The 19064-nt window shown below is 38.5% G+C and overlaps 1 protein-coding gene across 2 annotated transcripts in view; it reads left to right on the top strand.

The window, feature by feature from the left end:
- The first annotated feature begins 1458 nt into the window (after positions 1–1458).
- The window catches only part of LOC126866674 (solute carrier organic anion transporter family member 4A1), a 45980-nt gene continuing 28374 nt past the window's right edge, over positions 1459–19064 (top strand). The window contains exons 1-2 of one of the 2 annotated variants that reach the window (XM_050620543.1): positions 1459–1925; positions 6486–6538. In XM_050620543.1, coding sequence (XP_050476500.1) covers positions 6491–6538 — 48 coding nt within the window. In that variant the 5' untranslated portion in view covers positions 1459–1925; positions 6486–6490. Of the gene's footprint in view, positions 1926–6485; positions 6539–12828; positions 12951–19064 lie in introns of those variants that run through there. The other variant, XM_050620545.1, reaches the window with a different exon arrangement.

The following is a 19064-nucleotide window of genomic DNA, read 5'->3' as shown; positions in this document are numbered from 1 at the left end:
ATGATTTCATAGGTAGGATACGATTTGACAGCCACGACATGATCTGACAGGTGGTTTCACAGCCGTAAAATGTGACTTGATAGTCATGGTGTAGAAGTCAAAGACAGGAGAGAAAATTAAGAAGACAATCGGTCTTGACAGACATTCTAAAAATAGGTGAACGATACTGTAATTCGCCATTTCATTGTGTCTATCCCATCAACTGTGCGGTGTTTCGAAGTAGACTGATAAAAGCACACGACTGGAAACCGGTTTGCTGGCCTTGTGCGTTTTCTCTGGAATTATGACACGCACTTTCGTGGTCCATGGGAAGGGAAATCTCTTTCGAGCGTACAAACAGTCCCGCAGCTTGTAACGTGAATCGGTCCGAACGATTATCTGGCGTTGCTCCGAGGCAATGAATAATTAAAGAATTCTCGAAGTGACTGGGATCAAAGGAAGGCGCCAATTAAGGTGAATAAAAGGGTGGCTCAGGTTTTAAAAGATTAACAGATTTAACAGATTTTAACAGGTTTCGAAGGTTCAAGATACAAAGAGATAGGGAGGTTTTAACAGATAAACGTGTTGAAATGAATGAAAAGTAAAGGATCCGTATAAAATAGGTTGTGAGGTTGCTTGAAAACTTAATCTGTTACTTCAGATTAATCTTTTATTTAAAACCACACGTGTCTTTGTATCTTTTCTAAATTTTACTCTATTCAGAGTACGAAGGATTTATAGATAGAAATGAGGCGTACAAATCTAATCTTAAATATAACTTGAACTTTTTACCCTTATTCTATTCTAGTTTCAATTCGAATATCTGGCATCGATATCGATGTGTTCTCAATTTTCCAAGAATACGTATATATCTATTTATTTGGTATTTGATTATTGCTGATCTTAGATTTTTAAAGTAACTGGGACACTCAACTGGTTTCCAAATGTTAAATATGCCTTGCGACACCTCCGATATTGTCTTTTACGTACGTTAAAGTACTACTGACACCAAAAAAAATGCTCTCGCAAATTCAGCTAAAACGCGAACAGAACGCAACGTTGTACCTGCACATTTTAGACTGCCACTTTATGCGCGATAGCCTTTTTTCTTAGAATTCCTTTTCGATAAAGCTACGAAAACCGTAAAGAGTCAATGGAAATCGATAAATTGTTCGGCATCTGTGTATAATCTCTAACAAGCTGAGCTTTAAATTATCTCGAAAACTCTGCTAGCAAATCGAGCTTCGCACGACCACAATCTTCGAAATGACCGCTTTGGCCACGCAACGGAGCAAACGAATCCATCGAAAGCGTAGTCGACAGGTCGAGTTTAGCCAAGATAAAACGAACAAACTGGTCAGAGGAATCCAAGAGCTCACCTCAGTCCCAAGTGGACCGATCTAGCGCGAATTTGGCGCGAAAAGAAAGTTGGAGTATCTATTCCTGTTCTAGATGTTTCGTTGGGAGAACAAACTTCAAACTGTAGCTGCAAACGACGCTGGATCCGCCCTAACGACGAGAATAGAGGTTTGATAGCCAGGCCAGGTCTTCTGTGTCTTCGTTGCGATCGTTACGTCTCTAATTAGCAGTGTCACCGAGAAAAGGCAGAAGACACGAGACGGACACGAATTAATTAACGAGCAATCTCGTTGCCGGTTGTGTGACATGTAATTAAGTATTGCCATGGAAATTCTGGAATCTCGAGTTCCTGGTTCCTCCGCGTTTCGGCGAATATCGTGAAAATAACAAGGACGTTTCGTAAATTCCTTTGGTATGGACCTTTGTAGCGTATTACGTAGTGACAATTAATAATTACTGTGTTATTCGAGGATAATTTGCAATAAAAGTTGGACAAATTTGTTTTCGACAAATTTATGCGGTCTATGATGTGTTCGATGGAGAGACGATTAACTTGTGGATTAAGAAGCTGAAGTGAAATTCGCGAGGTAAGAAATTATCGAGTTATTGCTACAATTTTAGAGCCATTATTAATAATAAATTATTCGTATAAATAGCAACCAGTTATTTGGACGAAACAGAAAGGATAATACGAATAATTTATACTAATTATTAAACGGATAAAATACTTCACAGAACTGTATTTATTCCGATAACTATCTCAAACAAATATTTGTTCGAAATAATTCGAATATAATGCCCAACTCTGCGTGTTCGTAGCGTTGCACTCGTTTCAAAGTCCATTCCAAGCTCAGACATAAATCCAATATGCCGTTGTAATAAAAAGAACCTCTCTGGCGTCTAACGTTGTACGATCGGTTTTAAAATCCTTTTGACATAGTAAAATTTCTGTAGAATATTTGACTGGATGCGTGTTATCGGTGAATGTTCGTAATCGTAAAAAAAAAAAATCAGAACGAGAACGAGAGGTCTTGCAATGGGCCACGATAAATAAAATGTCCTGTCAGCAAAGCAGCATGCACGGTGCTCCTGCAACGCCGAGAATCGAATGGTGTTGCTCGCTCGTGATAAAGCACGAATTCGCGCGACGCTTCCTTCGGTAATAAAAACCGAGATACAGAGAGAGGCTGGTTCTACAACGGTGGATGGCTTCATGCATTCACTCGTTTAACGTAGGGAGATAAAGCGGCTTCTCGGAGCGCGATTTATAGGCTAGTGGATTTCCACAGAGCTGAAATTGTAAGGATAATTAGATTTCGGACGAGTGGAACGCAGATAAGACACTGTTATATCACAGCGATGGATTATTTTCCGATTATATCACTTGACGATTGTTTGAAACGATTTAGAATTATTCTATTTGAGAATTTCCATTTTAATAGGATTGTCTTATCATGGAATTTATTCTAAATATTTTGGAATTATTTTAAATACTTTAGAATTTCATTTCAAATGTTTTAGAATTCCACTTTAAATAGTGAAAAATTACGTTTTAAACGTCGGAGAATCTTATTTAGAAATCGATATATTTTAATATCATTCAGACTCTAGTCTATCGTTTGGAAATTTATTTTACGCATATTTCGGGATTACTGTATTCGCAAGATTATTTTCAATATTTTAGAATTAATTTACTCAGAAATTTTATTTTATTCGAGAGATTATTTCAAACATTCGCCTGTTAGGATTTTCTATACAATTCAGCAACTATGCTATTCCAAAATCGTCACTTTTTTTTAAATTCATTTTTGGTACCTCGTTTGTCCATTCGACTTTCGAAAGGCTTTGGTTTTTACGTTTTTATACCTGCTTTTATCGGTTGTAGAAGGTCGCTAAATTCATTTGCTATTTGCATAGCAAATATCATTATCGATAATCGTTCGGTTAAAATTTTGTGTTATAATATTATACAACGTCACATTGTGCGCAATTTTATCGATATCTTATGATTGAACGTAAAATTACGAACCAACGAACTACAACGAATATTTTCTGTTTAATAGAAACGACTTTTTACCAGCTTGCGGCAGTAAAACTTCCCAATTGTATTTGTATGCAGCTGTTTTAGCAATAAAATCAACAAAATTAAAAGCGGCCTGTTTCTATGATCTTTATGTTTCTCCCGGGAAACAGGATATTGCTTTTCTGAGTAAGCACTTGCTCCTATAAAAAGTATAATTGAACTCGAAAACAAGATTTTATATTCCAAGTCGACAAATGGAACGCTTACTCGATCGTTCGTCCTTTTTAATACTCGCGTAATTACTCAGCATGTGTTCGTATCGCGATAGGATAATGAACAGGGAAACGTTTTCATTACGGCGTTCTTGGAGAAAACGAAAGTTTCTCCATATGGGGACACGCTATCTTACTGTACTATGCTATTACTCTGCTATTATGTACTTTTCTCTTCCGTTGATTATTCGAGGTCGGCAAATCATTGTTTAGTTGACATTACCATGAGAACAAAGAAAGTGTGTAAAATCGCGTATTCAGAAAGATTTACATTAGGCTTAATTTCTCCAAGATTAAAGAACGAAGTAATACTGGCGACAGTTGTAAAAAATAATAATAACTAAATATAGATGCTTTGTTGCACATTGTTTTGCAAAGGTGAAAAATATAAAAGGTAGAAAAATACATTAGAAAAATGGCAAGCGCGAGACAATGTTACATAAATTACAACAAATTTCTAAATTATCGAATCACGAAGAAAATTTCATTTTCGGCTAGCGTAAAGATTCAAAAATATTTTGCTGAATGATTTGCATGAAAAATTGCTCAGGAAATCCTTTTAATATCGTGCACGAAAAATCAACGAACGTCTCAAGGGAACTGAATGAAATATTCAAGTCGAGGAGAATTAACACTTTGACTGCCACGCAGAAATCACACGTTTCGTTCAGGACGCCACGAGAGTATTTTTATTATTCAAAGCATATAATGGCAAAATAATAATAAATTGACGATGTAAGACAACATTCTCGCCCAATGGACCGTTTATCTTATTGGTGGTCACGGGTGACCACCGCGGGGCCTCGATAACAGTTAATAGCGACATATTATAACAAGACTATGCGGGCCGTATGAGTTGGCAACTAAGTCGGTGCGGGAAGCTCAAGCTGGCAACTGAGTGAATGTGGGCCGCTCAAACTGGTAACTAATTGAGTGCGGGTCGCTCAAGCTGGTAACTAATTGAGTGCAGGCCGCTCAAGGTGGTAACTAATTGAGTGCGGGTCGCTCAATGTGGTAACTAATTGAGTGCGGGCCGCTCAAGCTGGTAACTAATTGAGTGCGGGTCGCTCAAGCTGGTAACTAATTGAGTGCGGGTCGCTCAAGCTGATAATTAATTGAGTACAGACCGCTCAAGGTGGTAACTAATTGAGTGCGGGTCGCTCAAGCTGGTAACTAATTGAGTGCGGGTCGCTCAAGCTGGCAACTGATTGAGTGCGGGTCGTTCAAGCTGGCAACTGATTGAGTGCGGGTCGTTCAAGGTGGTAACTAATTGAGTGCGGGTCGCTCAAGCTGGTAATTAATTGAGTGCGGGCCGCTCAAGCTGGTGACTAACTGAGTGCGGATTTTCTCAATACCAACTACTACTACGCATTCTCGCGATGTTTCTTCCGGAGAATCCTAAGTTCTTAACCGAGTGCTTCACAGTTCTATTCTGTAGCATCGCTCTCTACACTTTTTATATTTCTTTCGAAAACAACCATGAAACGTTTTTCCATAAAATTTCTTTTTATCTATTTATCTGTGTTTTAAGAAGGTCGCGTAAACGATCGAAAATTCGATGCGTGCAATCGCGGCAAGATCGTTAATGGTGAAATCGTGTTGAAGCTAAAGATGTCTCTCTTCGAGGACTCTTATCTTCGATCCACATAAAAACCGATGGTCCGCCATTCCTCTTCCTTTTCCACTGGGTCACGTTCTACCAGGAAGTCGTGACAATGGTTCAAGAAGAATTAGTGTTAGTACGAGAGGGAAAAACGAAGAGGGATGAAGAATTAAGTGTATCAACTCTGTTGTCTTTGTTTTGTCGTCTTTAATCCAATTATATTTCTTCAAAGTTGAAAAATGTCGAGCTTGTTGAGCAAATTACGAAGATATTCTCTTAAAACGTTAAAAATTCTGTGAAACGAACAAATGATTGAGATATAGAATTTCGAGATTTAAGCGTGAGCAAAGTTAACGATTGTTCCTATTTATCGTAGAAAGTTTTTATTCGTATAACTAATTAACATATTGATAGAAATATACTGAATTAATATGATATCGTCTGTGTAATAGTAATATTTATTACTACCGTTGCTATATTACCATGCTGAGAATATCTCAGAGTCATTCTTTTAGGAAGGCACAGAAGACAGTTTGCACTGGGAAACTTCAAGTAGTACAGATTGCAAAAACTTAGGTAACTAAAGTTTTTATGGTCGCACAGGAAGGAAGTAAGTTGTGTAGAATAATGTGAATGGATTGTTCGTGCCGCAATATATTTCTAAATTCTTGTGATATACGTGGAAAGTTTGTCCATTGTATTACATCGCAAATATTCGTTGTGTCATGTACAATCGTAAATCGTCCGCATTTCTACGACAACAAAATTTTCTTGCACGTCAAATCCAGAAATATCATACACAACGTGTCTGAAACCAGTTCATCGACCAATTAATGCTTCTTGCGCTTACAAAACGAAATAGTTAAAAAATAATTATAATTTCTAGTTCGAAACTTCATCGACATTTTCTATTGTTCTGATTGGTAACTGACTATCAATTTGTAGCGATACTTTCGCGCTCGAAGAATGCAAACGATTCGACATCCAAGACGCTTTAACCAAAGACATTCCATACAGATCGCATAATTTAACCGGAGCATCTATTATCTTGTTAGTTCGATCGTTACCAGCTCCATTATAGTTCATTCGCACTTCTCAACGATTGTCTTACGGTTTGAGAATGCACTGAATTTATTGTTTGTTAGGCGCGAGCGATGCCGAACAGCGAAATACTACTCGTACTTTGAAAATTATTATTCCAATCATCGATCTACCATTTTCTTTCTAAAACGACATATTGTTTTTTCAGTTATAATGATGACTGGGGTCGATAATCTCGGGTACGACGCTCCGGACAATGCGGTGAGTAAATATCAACGAGGGTAAAAAATAATTAAGTAAGCGTAAGTAAAAATTACCTCAAGCCATGGTGATCGTCATTAACCATCGATATTCTTACATTATGAATTCGTAGCAATGTAACCACATAGTTACAGATTGTCACAAATTAATACAATCTTCTGTAACGTAACAACACCAAATCCTGGTTGAAACGTCGAAATGAACAAAATCTTGGGCATTCTGCAATTTTGACAATCTCATTTTTCGCGAATCGACAAATTGCTCATCGTTCTAACATTCGTTTAATATAAATAATAACAAAGAGCGTATTTTACGATATAGGGAGATCGTTCGTCCGAATGCACTTCATTTAGAAGCGAATAAATGCATCGGCAATGCCAGTGCAGCCATTATACTGTATAAGGAGCAAAGTTGGACGTTCGAGAAGTCGAAATTGAGATAATTGAATTTCAAACAAACGAGACAATGTCGTAGGAGTAATTTAAACGTTCAGGCTGGTCGGTGTCGAGGATGAGATAATCCCTTCTCGGCCAATTTCTCTTTCCTTCAGACGCAATCTTTAATTGTTTCGACTCAAACAACTGGGTCTATGCGACAAATAAACGCTGTAATCTGATGTTGTTAATTAAAATACTCCTTTCCTATCTTTTCTCCTCGCGACAAGATAAATCTAATAATACTTTTACGCGGAATATCGAAGTGGAATAATTTTTCAATTTTAGAGAAAAGAAGGAAAGATGCAGTGGATGGAAATAGATTCTATTAAAGTGTACCTAACATGCAGAAAAGTAAGCGAGAAAAGAATCTTTCGTTTTTCTATTTCATTTCGTAGAAACGACTATCTGTGATGTCCTTAAATGCACGAACAACAACCAATTGCGTTAAATTTTTGCAATTACAACCAGTCGAAAGGCAAGTTTCTATGTTCTCAAAACTAAAAACTAGCTCGCTATCTTTTCAATTTTCGAGTAACCGTGTTAACAACAGGCAGAACGAGAAGCACTCGCACGTGCTTATGCAAATTCGAAGGACGACCGCAGGGGATGGAAAATTTGCGCTAGGTCAGACGCTACGGGGATCGCTGAAACGATGCAAGATATTGCACTTGTTTATTCCCGTGGGATAGCCGCTGAAATAACGCCGAGGTTGCTTCGCTGGTGCAACTTTCGGTTTATCGGTTGCGAGATTAGAACGAACTTCACGCTACGCTTGGAATAAAAAAAGAAGAAAAAAAAGGAAAGAAAAAGAAGAAAAAATCTGTAAAAGGTGCCTTCGTGGGCAGGTTGAACGGTGCTTTAAAGTTGGCAACTTCGTTGAATCATTTTCACCGTAATCGTCGGAAACCACCCCCTTCGGCTTAACTTTCAAACAGCTACCCCTCAGGGGAGTTATTTAATTTGCGCGTTTGATCGTAAAGCTGTTTCGGTATGGTTTATTAGAATGAGGAAATTGTTGCAAAGAGATTTTAAGAGCGGTGAATTTTTATCGTGAGAAGCTGCCTCGATCGCGGTTTAAGTTTCTGTTAGTTCGTTTAAGTTGCAGCGACGAGGTATTGGACTTTGAGTGCAATAACCGGCGCGCTGAATTGGATTGTTTAGCATGTGTAGCTTTTATTCGCGTAAAATTTTATAAGATTTGCAAAAACTTTCGAAAGTTACGAGTATGGGATCGTGGTAGAAATATTCAAATTTTCCACATCATGGGCACATATTTGAAGCTTAATTTCAGAAATCGAGAAATCCCAAAGTACCTACAACTTTCGTGCAAGCGACGCGAAATATCAAAGATGGAAAAAAATGAAGCTTTCTCTCTATTATAGAATTGAGTGTTATAAAAGTAAACTTTTACTTCTTATTCGCTTTTTTCACTTTATCTTACAGTCGAATATACTCATTTCTTGTTTTAATCGAAATAATTCGATATCTATCTCCTTTGCTTATATTCATACCTAGAGTTATTCGTATTATTTAGATTTCACAGAAACAGTGTCTAAACATCTATTTTCTCCGATTCCAATCTCGTAATCTTTCACAAAATATCCAACAGCTGCGAAGGGGCTGCTGAAAAATCGAAAGATAAGAAGAATCGACGACGATGTTTGCCTAAAGAATATTGGCCGGAGGAAAGCGGTTTCGTATGAAAGTCAGGCCGAATTCTTCGACGACGTGTATATCTTGGGGACCCTGGGATCTCAACGTCTGGCACAATGCGCGTACAACGTAAACTCGTTTCAAGCTCGCGGAGAACTCTTGTATTCAGCCGGGTTATCCCGATCCTAGTTTTCATTTAAAAGGAGCTTGCCCTGTCTGTGAAAGCGGTTCGCGCCATTTTCGATACGTACCGGAATCTACGAGCCTTTATAAAAGGAAAGACGAAAAGAGGTTGAAGCTGCCTCCACGGCGAACCTTCGTATTATTAACCTTTTGTAACCGGAATTTTTGTTTGCCTGTCGTGAGAGGAAATTCTATTGTTGGCTGGAAATTTCTCCGATTATTCTACGAAGTAGGAAATGATTGTTACTATAGAAACGAATCTTGCCATGTATAATGCTCACGTAATAGACCTAATCACACCTATTAAATTGCATTTTGTCAGTTTTTATATAACTCTTATGCTTCTTTTTATTTTTTCTGTAAGATTGATATTATCTAGGGAGGACAAAACTCTAGTCCAAAAGTGATTAAATAACGAAAGATAAATTACGTCAAAATTCTCATAAAATGAATATTCTCTGTATCGAATTATGTACCGTTTTATGTATCCTATAATATTATGAAAAATTACATAACTCGAAAATTACATTAATAAGAAGCTATTAATGGCTTATTTGCCTGTACTATTGCAATTACGATGGGTTTGACGGAACGTATATGAGATCGGCGATCGTTCATTTCCGTAGTTGCGGTGCGTGTGGTTGACGCAGACTGATCCCATCGAATTGCAATTTCGAGATACAGTTTGCCGATATATCTCAACACGATAATCGAAAAACAACTTTCGAGAAATTTCACATTGGACAATTTTAATCGCTTGATTCCACGTGTTCATTTCGTCAGATGATTTTCGTAACTGCTCAAGGCAGACGTGTTCGTCTTCCACCAACGATAAATTAAAGCTTCGTTAAAAAGAAACGATTATAATTAAATTAACATACCCTCGATCAACCTGTCGCTCGAAACGAGTCAAACTCCATCTCCCTTCAACGCAAAACAGTAAAAGAAAAAAACCGAAAACCTACGTGAACGAAGCACGTTCACTGGTAAGCCACAAATCACTCTCTGCCTTCAATACATCGCGCAACGAACGTCAAAAATACATCTCATAAAAACATATTCCGCCATTCAACCTAACCGACTAACTCCGATAAATCCCATCAATCTTTCCCAATCACTTTATCCATTTGAAAAAATTAAAAAAGGAAAAAAGAAAAAGGACGAAGAAGGAAGTGGAGAGAACAAAAACGAAAAAAGGATTTGACGAATTACAGGCTGAAACGCGTATGAATGGCAATCCAGGGGGGAAAATGAGATCATTCACCGGAGGCTAGGCACGTCAGCTCGACGACGGAAGCCCCAATTCCCCTGGACACGATTTTTCCGGAATTTGCGACGCTGACGTTGGAATATGGGACGAAAATTTCGAGCGATCTACATATTTTACACGCACAGTTCCTCTCGTCGTCCCTAGTTTACTTCTTTGTTCTCGTAACTCTGTTCACTCACCATTGTTATCGTTGTCTTCGGTACTATCAGCGAAGTGGTGGAGGGAGACAGGTCTTGGTCGGCTTGGCTTGGCTTGGTAGTTGCGCGCGTTTAATGCCTGCGGGCTACGATTGTGCCGCAATTACGAGGAGTAGTGGCACAGCATCACGAAGATGTCGAAGAGAAAAATAATGGTTAGAAAAGAAGGATGGGGACACTGGCAGACAGGATGACTCGTTGGGCCGGCGAGCATCGTCGAAATTAATGGATCGTGGTCAGGAATACGTGGGAAGAGACTCGCTAGCTACGTATCGCAATCGTGGAAATAGGATTATCGTTGACGTCTTTGTCACTGAGATTTTAGTCGCTTGTGACGGAGAAATAGTTGAAATAACTTGTTGCTTTAGTAGACTGTAACATAATCTAACGCACTGTAGACCTTCCTCGGGTTTTGAGCACCTCGGACATTCTTGGGCATTCTTGGGGGTGTTTTGATATATATCTTTCCTTTTAAGTCGACTCTGCCTATATCGTGTAACGTAATTTGACATTAAATCGTTAGATGATGATTTAATACAAGTTTACAAGTGGCGGAGAATGTGTTAACATTTTATTGGAGGAAATAATAACGAGACATGATTCTTCTTTCATTTAAAAGATCGAAATTAATTAATGGCGTGATTAAATTGTTTGGAATTGGTACACCGATGTAGTAAAAAGTTGGTAAAAATGTTTTAACGTGGTTGGTCTTATTTTTACTCGTAGAACGTAGTAGAATGGTTTTGCTGAGAAAAACAGGACACTATATATCTAACTCTTACGTTACATGCTACTATATAACGTTAACATTCCTGGGGGAGGCATTTTTAACCGGTTTTCACGTGAAAGGAAAAGACTTTGGGGGAGGGAAGCGAGTGGAATGGACGGTAGCAGCTTGCCATCGACGTTCCTCCGCATCGCTCTGAGAGCAACAGGAGACTGTGGTAAGAACGTTTCGTCGGTCAAATAATAGTCGCGTGTCAATTGTAAGGAGACTGCATGCAATTCATGCGCAATTTAGTTGTCTACAGGCATGCACTGAATAATAAAAAACTAACCGCGTTAAATAATATAGGATTTATTTTAACGATCAAAGTAGAAACGTGTGTCCTCCTTCTTTCTTTTTTTCTATTATTGCGTTATTTGTTTTATCGTTTTTAAATTGTAGTCATTTATAGAGTACCTATATGAGAAATGTTTGAATGACTTTACCTGAATTCAAGTCTGTCATGATATTTATGTTTCATATATCTATCTAATGTTATATATAACTGTTCAGAAAGGAGACGAAGAGACAGAGCAGATCCAGTTACGTTTTAATTTACAATATCGGTAAAAATCATTTAAAGCTAAGAATAACTCTTCGTTCAACGATAATTATTTAAAATTTTTCATTAAATCAATACGATCCAATACACCGTTTACGTGTTCACATACTGACAAACGCATGCTCCGAGTTAACGAATCGTATTCGGAGCTCTCCAACGCACCCTTCGTTCGCTTCCATTCCCAAAATCACAGAAATTCCCTGTCAAAAACGTCTCAACGACGGGAGGTTGGTTCATTTCCCATCGATATCAATCGAATAGTCGCGTTCCTCTTTACCTTTTCTACCAAAAACCCTTTGAATTCTAGATCAAGCGTTTCGTTCGAAAACTATAAAGCCACCTCGCTGTTCCACAGAAAAACAGAAAACAAAAGTTTCTCTCAATCTAATCAAACGCAAAATAGCCAACAAGACTCGCAAGAGGTTAGAAAATTAGAGAATTTACTTCGACTTTAAATTAGAAAATTTACTTCATTCGCAAAATTAAACAAACGAGTCGCAACGAAGGAGAAGAAGATCAAATGATAGCAAGTCGGGCGTATCGCTCGAATAATCCAGCCTCTCTTCTCTCTCTTTCCGCACAAAATCCTCCCAAAAACAACAACAAAAAAAAGGAAGAAGAAAAGGAAGAAATTAAATGAAAACTAATCAACGTACACGAACAACATCGACAAGAAACCACGAGAAAAGAACGAGCCTAAAAAGAACCGAAAGAAAGTTAGTCGATGCTGCTCTATGGTGGTGCTTATTAATCACCATCGACCGCAAAATTCCAATCAATCGGACCGCGTTCCATCCGGGTGGCATCTATTCTTTTTTCTTTTTTCTTTCTTTTTTCACGTTGGATTTTTCCTTTGAAAGGATCCGGAACGGACAAGTAGCCAGGCACTGGCACTGTACGAAGCGACGGCAAATAGAGAGGAAAGAAGGTCAGAGAGGGACAGGGACCGCAGGGAGAGATGCTCGTTGCGGTATTCGTTAGTCGGCGTTCGACGATGAAAACGCCGGAGGATGGGAAACAGACGGGGACAGGAGTCGGTCGAACGAGCGATTCAAGCGAAACGACCGACTAAATAATTGGCAGCGGGGGTTTTGCGAGAAACGCCGGTTGCCGCACGGGCGCCATTTAATCTGAATTAACAAGCTGTTTGACGTATTCACTTTATGCCTGCCCACAAATCGAGTTACTTCTGAATGAAGTCGTTAGGAATGCGCGAGACCAGTCTCGCTTGTTTCGCGCGACGTAGACGCGGCAGAAGTTGACTGCGGCTGAAAGACGAGATGACTAGAGAGTCCATGTTGATGCGGTGTGTAATTTGGTATTTGTCTACAGTGGCTCGCGAAAGTGAGTATTTCGACGCGTACAAAACTTTTCACTATACATATACGTAACGCGTTTTCACATTGGTTTCAAACTTTAACGATACAAATATGACGCTGGTATCTCGTTGTTGCTAATGAAATTTCAAAATGTCTCGTAAAACAACATACACGTACAATTTTTTTACAGGAAGCGTTCAAGTACTCGAGTGTCAGTGTACATGTATAGAGGTTTTTTTCGACAATGATTGCCGAATCTCTTCCTTTTATGGAACAAGGGCTGTTAAAAGAGAAACTTGTTGAATAATTTCGTATTCGACGTTCCATGGAGGTAACGATACTTTGTCTGTCGTCGACGAATAGTCAAAGCGAACGCGTATTCATTAAACGGAAAACCATAAGGGAAAAATTCCTACGCAATTTATTCGATTTACCATCTGGTCTTGTGCACGCTTTTTCCAGAAAGCTCGTCAATCACGATTTCATTTACCTCGGTGAAGTGTCGATTCTCTGCGTGACAAAGTTATACGCAATCAAATAACGAACAAAAGAAATCAAAAAGCGTAGGCGGCGCGAAAAAGAGAATCAACCAACAAAAAGACAAAACACGAGAAAAACAAAAAGAGAAAGAGAGAGAGAGAGAGAGAGAGCGAGAGAGGAGGGAAGAAGGAAGTGGAAGAAAAAGGAATTTAGGCGGCAAACGTCAGTTGGTCGATGTTGCTCTGGAAAAACGAGCCGCTCTCTGTTTCTTTCTAAGCGTCACGTGAAATCCTCGCAGGACGGAAAAAAACGTGACGGCATAAAAGAACGCACGAATATCGAACGTGACGGAAGCGCGTACAAAGCCCTTTTGAGGCTCGTTTTCATTTCGAACCGAGCGAGCGTCGAGTGCGACGGAAAGAGCCTGCGGAACGAGCTGTGGCGAGAGGAGAGAAAAAGAGTCGGCGAAGAGAAAAAGAGCAGCGAGAAAAGTGCAAAAATGTATTCCATTACACGCGAAGTGTGTATAAGAATATCGCGACTGGTTTTTCCGCGAGTTGTTCTCCGCTCGACGCTCGTCGCCACCGCTTTAAGAAATACGAATGTGTATCTCGTGCGCCACTGTGCATTAGCTTTCTCTCTTCCTTTCTGTTTGCTTCTTTGGTCTCGTCTTATGATTCGGGCGGAAAAAATAACGAAAAAGAAAAAGGTTGTCAAGCGCGACAAGATAATAGGAAAATATGCTCGTTCTGTTTTCAAATTTCCTGCTTGAAGTTTCTCATCGATATCGTTCACGGTTGTCGCGATGGTCTGTGCGTGGTATATCTGAAATTTTCTAATTTTAGGTTCGATACTTTTCGAAACTTATGATCGTTTTTTACTTTCAATCGCTTATGCGAATAATATGGAAGGTTGCGTTTTAATCTCTACATTAATGTTAAATACCTTCGCCTCAAAAGCACGGTAGACTTTCAGAAAAATTACCAATTGACGGCGGAAGAATTAACAATTGACAGGCTCGTGTCACACACGGCGCGTGGATCTGTTGGACGAATGAAATTGGAAGAAGCAATACTAGTTGAAACAATATTTTCCTTTCCCGCGCACCAGAGAACCGACAGTTGGAGCGTATACGTGCCCCTGAAGCGGTTTCGTAAGTGTTAATAAATTCAATAAGAAATTATTGAAAACTTCCTCTAAATATATAGGATGGGCCACCCACGGATGTAGCAACGTGACACGCGCCGTTGTTTAACGTGACGCCCTTGCATAGGCGTCGATGAAACTTGATCACCGCTTTCAAAGCAGAATCTCACATAGAGAATTCGATTAATATGTGCTCGTAAATTATTCGTGAATCGGATTACTTCATGAATTTTATATTAGGTCATGTCAAAAGTTTCTTTCGTTTCATAAGGAAATAATAGATGAGTAACAATTTTATATTATTTTATTGAATTATGTATGATTCATTTTGTAGTAATGAAATGAACAAAATGGATAAAATAAAAAATGTTGCGCATCTATTGAAACTTTTAGGGCGACCTAGTAATATTATCGTCTTAATTTATCAGTTTTATATTAAAGTTCGTGCGAAAACAGCGGAACGTTGGAGATACAAAACATGACCTTTAAAATAATTTAATTAATGTTCTCGTTAACGTGGCACGGTACTAGAAAAAATAAAATATGTTATAAATAAACTAATTTATTTGACAGTATGTTTTGCACGGTATCACGAAACTCCAGAGTCTCTTCTATTATATTTAACATTGTTATGATTAACATGTCATAAAACCAGAGAGAAAACGAGCTTACTGTGTTATAACATCATTTTACCCATATCGTAATATTTTATTTCGATTAATAGAAAGAATAATAAAATACTTACACGAAAAACGCTATAAAATTTTAATACGAAACATGCAACATATTTATAGGCAATCAGAGATTAAGAACAATCCACGTATTCGAATAAACTAGCCAAAACCGTATCATCGATTCCCAACCATCATTCAATCGCTCCGTCAGGAAACCGAGTAGCAATTACCCCATCGAAGCAATAAATAACCCGCATTCGGTAAACAAATCTCTCGTCACGTTCCACTCCATTCTTCCCCTACAGATTCGATACAATTTCTCTGTATGTGTTACTTTCTACCTTCATTTCGGATATCTCCATCTTCAAAAAATGTACAATTACGTATATTTAGTAATTTTACTTTTACGTTGTAACCTGTACAGAGCTGTCAGACGTTCCATGTGTATCGTCGATATTTCAAGCTTCTCAACTGAAAGGATCAACGTGCATTGCCGATATAATATTGTCAATATTATAATATTTATTGACAAACCATAACCCTAAAATATCGACGACATTGTCGATCGTTTGGAGACGTCCTTACAAATTTCCGCGTTATACTGTACGGACGATAATAGACAGAACAACGCTTAGATAATAATAATTCGAGAAAATTTCCTTTCTCCGTTTTAATTACAAACGAGAACAAAGACTTGACAATCAATGAAAGCAAAATAACAATATCGTTTTAAAAAATGAAAAATGGTTGCTATTCCTACAACTTGTTTCACCTTTTTACTAATGTAATAACGTGTCAAAATTTGCTTGACGAAACTCGAATATGACGAAGAATACACTCGCGTAATAAAAAGAGAGTGTTGGTCAACGGTCGCGGAGCAAGCATAGCGATCAGGCGACCCCTAAAACCGGAAGCCATGGATCTTTATTAAATCCACGAAATTTATGTCGTGGAGGTCGCGTGGCCGACGAAACGTGCGCGTTGCTCGAAAGGGTATTTATCCCTCTCACCGCGTTTCGAGCGCGTGATCCGCACGTTTGCGTTGAGCAAACGAACGTTGACGCACGGCCTTCCCTCTCCGCCATTGTGTCGACGTGCACACACAGGTCGATAGTATATTGCGTTTTTTCTTCTTGTCCCGGATAATGTCTATGCCCCCAAAGCGCGACGCTCGTCAAACAAATCGTTCCTGAATGTCCGTTTTAATGAACGTGCCATTCGATTTGAACGCTTACTGGACGCCTTCGGCGAGATCAGTACGAGTTTGAGGATTTATCCGGCCGATGTACCGCGTTATAGGGCTTGGAAGAGGAATTTTCTACTTTACTGTAGCGAACACTGACTCACAAAATTCTTAGTCACCGCTAATGTGCCATAGAAAACTCTTATGTCCGTATCGTACGCGCTATCGTATGAAACGCTTTGAAATTTCATTAGCATCGTAGCGAGACACGACTGCAGAGATTATATACGTGTAGGTTCAATTTGAAACCCGTTTAAACACGTATATTTCATATCGCTAATATTCAATTGGTAAGAAGATGGTTACCATGATTTATATCTACTTGTGCAAGCAGAAGGAAGTCTTTTATTACGTCAGTAGACTTGAATATTTAGTGGTAATTTTTTATAATAAATGCTCGTTTATCAGTTATATACGATTTATCAGGTGTGGATAATATTTCATCGTGATTGTCCCATGGAAAAATTCGACTGAAAAAATATCTCTTCCGACAGTGGTCCCGAAAAAAAGGAAATTGAAATGAAAAGACTGGCTGGTAGCATTTTATACGTTTTATTATCAATTCTTGCTGCAGTAACGCAAACGATCGATCGATATCCATATCATTATCCATCTGTTAACCGCTTCGTCTCAGCAAAACAGAACGCGCACTTTATTTACGAAATAAAAAAGATAACGCCATGGTCACGATTTCGTTTCGTAATAGCTTCGGTGAAAAGGAATTTTTTAATAAAAGCAAGGCGGAGCGTCTATAATATAGGAAGCGCGGCAATTTAAATGTATATACCTTGACCTCTGGAGTCGTAAGTCGACTGATATCAGCAGACGAGATCTGGAAACGCGATCAAGGAGAGACAGAGAAGAGAGAATTGAAGAGAAGAGAAGAGAGATCGTGGGCGTCAACTCGGGAAGTGGATATTTGAGAAAACGTAGCAGCGGCATAAACGAGTCGGTGTATCCAGCAACGGAAGTGGCCCCCTAAAGATAGCAAGGACTTTAATTACACGAGGCCCGTTATCATTGCGGTACAAGCGCGTTGCACTTGAAGGAATTTCGAACGCACCACTGCCTTCTCACCGATAAATACCTCTCTAAATCCATAATTATGCAACGAAGATATTTACCAGTGTTCTTGCAGAGATGTCATCTTTCTCCTTCTTCCTGGTTCTTTTATTTTTTCTCGTCTCTTAATTAGTTCTTTCTTTTCATTCCCGCTTTTTTTTACACTTGAAGGGTAACCACGAGTGAAAGTTTACCGCAGCGTTTTTTTAATTAAAACCAGGCGAACTCTAGCCGTCAAAAGCAGAAAACAAAAATAAATTTATCATGTTTTTCCTTTTAATTAATTACAGCGAAGGCCTTAAGGAGAAAGTTAAGCTAGTTAAATTCACTTTGTTGTTGAAAAATTAACACTGATAGTAACGCTAACGATAAGACTTTCTAAGTGAAAATAAAAAAGGGGAATGCTTTTAATTCGACGAAAAGTATTGACAATTAATTCATGATACGAAAAATATAAAATCGATGCGGATATGGTAGCTGAGTATAGGTTTTAATTCTCGAATTGTCGGATGACAAGAGGAGGCAAAATGGAAGCCTCTGTTAACGATCATTTCATAGAGGACGCGATGTTATCGCTTAAATATCGATAGTCTCGTGTCAATCGACCTTCTCGATGCCAGGCTGACGCCTCTGGGAAATTTAATTTAACGCTTCGCGAATTTCAGACAGCGGAACGTTGATTCTTTCTAAACGACGAATCTCTCGTGATATACTCCTTTCTCTTACGGATATTACGATGTCTGACAAAGTATTCGACTTCCAGTTCTTGATTTTTTTTTTCATGATTGTTTTTGATTTGAGACCGTGTATCAAATAAACAGATTATTTATAATTGGCTGAAAAAGTGAACTCGCGATAAAAAGATCATGCCATTTAAGCATAAACTCTGTAATGCGCGTAACTCAGATTGTGTGTCGCAATATGGAAGATTTTATTCATTTCCGTCACTACTGATATAAAATAGCAAGTATACAGAATTTTGTTCAAATATACATAAAATTTATCCTACCTAGCCAGAGCGACAGAGATAGTCGAGCACTGCAAGAACGTGGAAAAATACAGTTCATCGCTTGATACTGAATTTAAGAAAAAAACATTCATCTATAATTCTTCTCTAATCATTTACGCTTAGCGTTGCACATAGCTTAAAAGCATCAAACTACGATATTCTATATAGCATATGAAAAATGTAAAATATAGAAATATCCTAATTTATAAAATCTACTTGTAGAACTTCTTTTATCTTTAAATTGTTACTCCTATATGAAAGAGAGTATTAGCACTGATAAAATTTCATTAACGATCTTAATTCAATCATGGAAAAGGCGACAAATAAAAATACAAGTCCTACATGGCAAAGTGCGACAGTCAGCTTCCAAAATATCATCGACCGAAAACAGCCGCCGAATTTTTTTTAATGCCAGAAATCTGAGAATAGGTGCTTCAGGTAGGTTAGAGTTCGAACCACGAAGTTGTTCACACATACTTACATATATGTCCATCGAATCGGATATTTGTCGTATAATCTATTAAA

Source organism: Bombus huntii, chromosome 6 (assembly GCF_024542735.1).
Source record: "Bombus huntii isolate Logan2020A chromosome 6, iyBomHunt1.1, whole genome shotgun sequence".
NCBI lineage: Eukaryota > Metazoa > Arthropoda > Insecta > Hymenoptera > Apidae > Bombus > Bombus huntii.
This window is presented reverse-complemented; position numbering and strand designations above follow the sequence as displayed.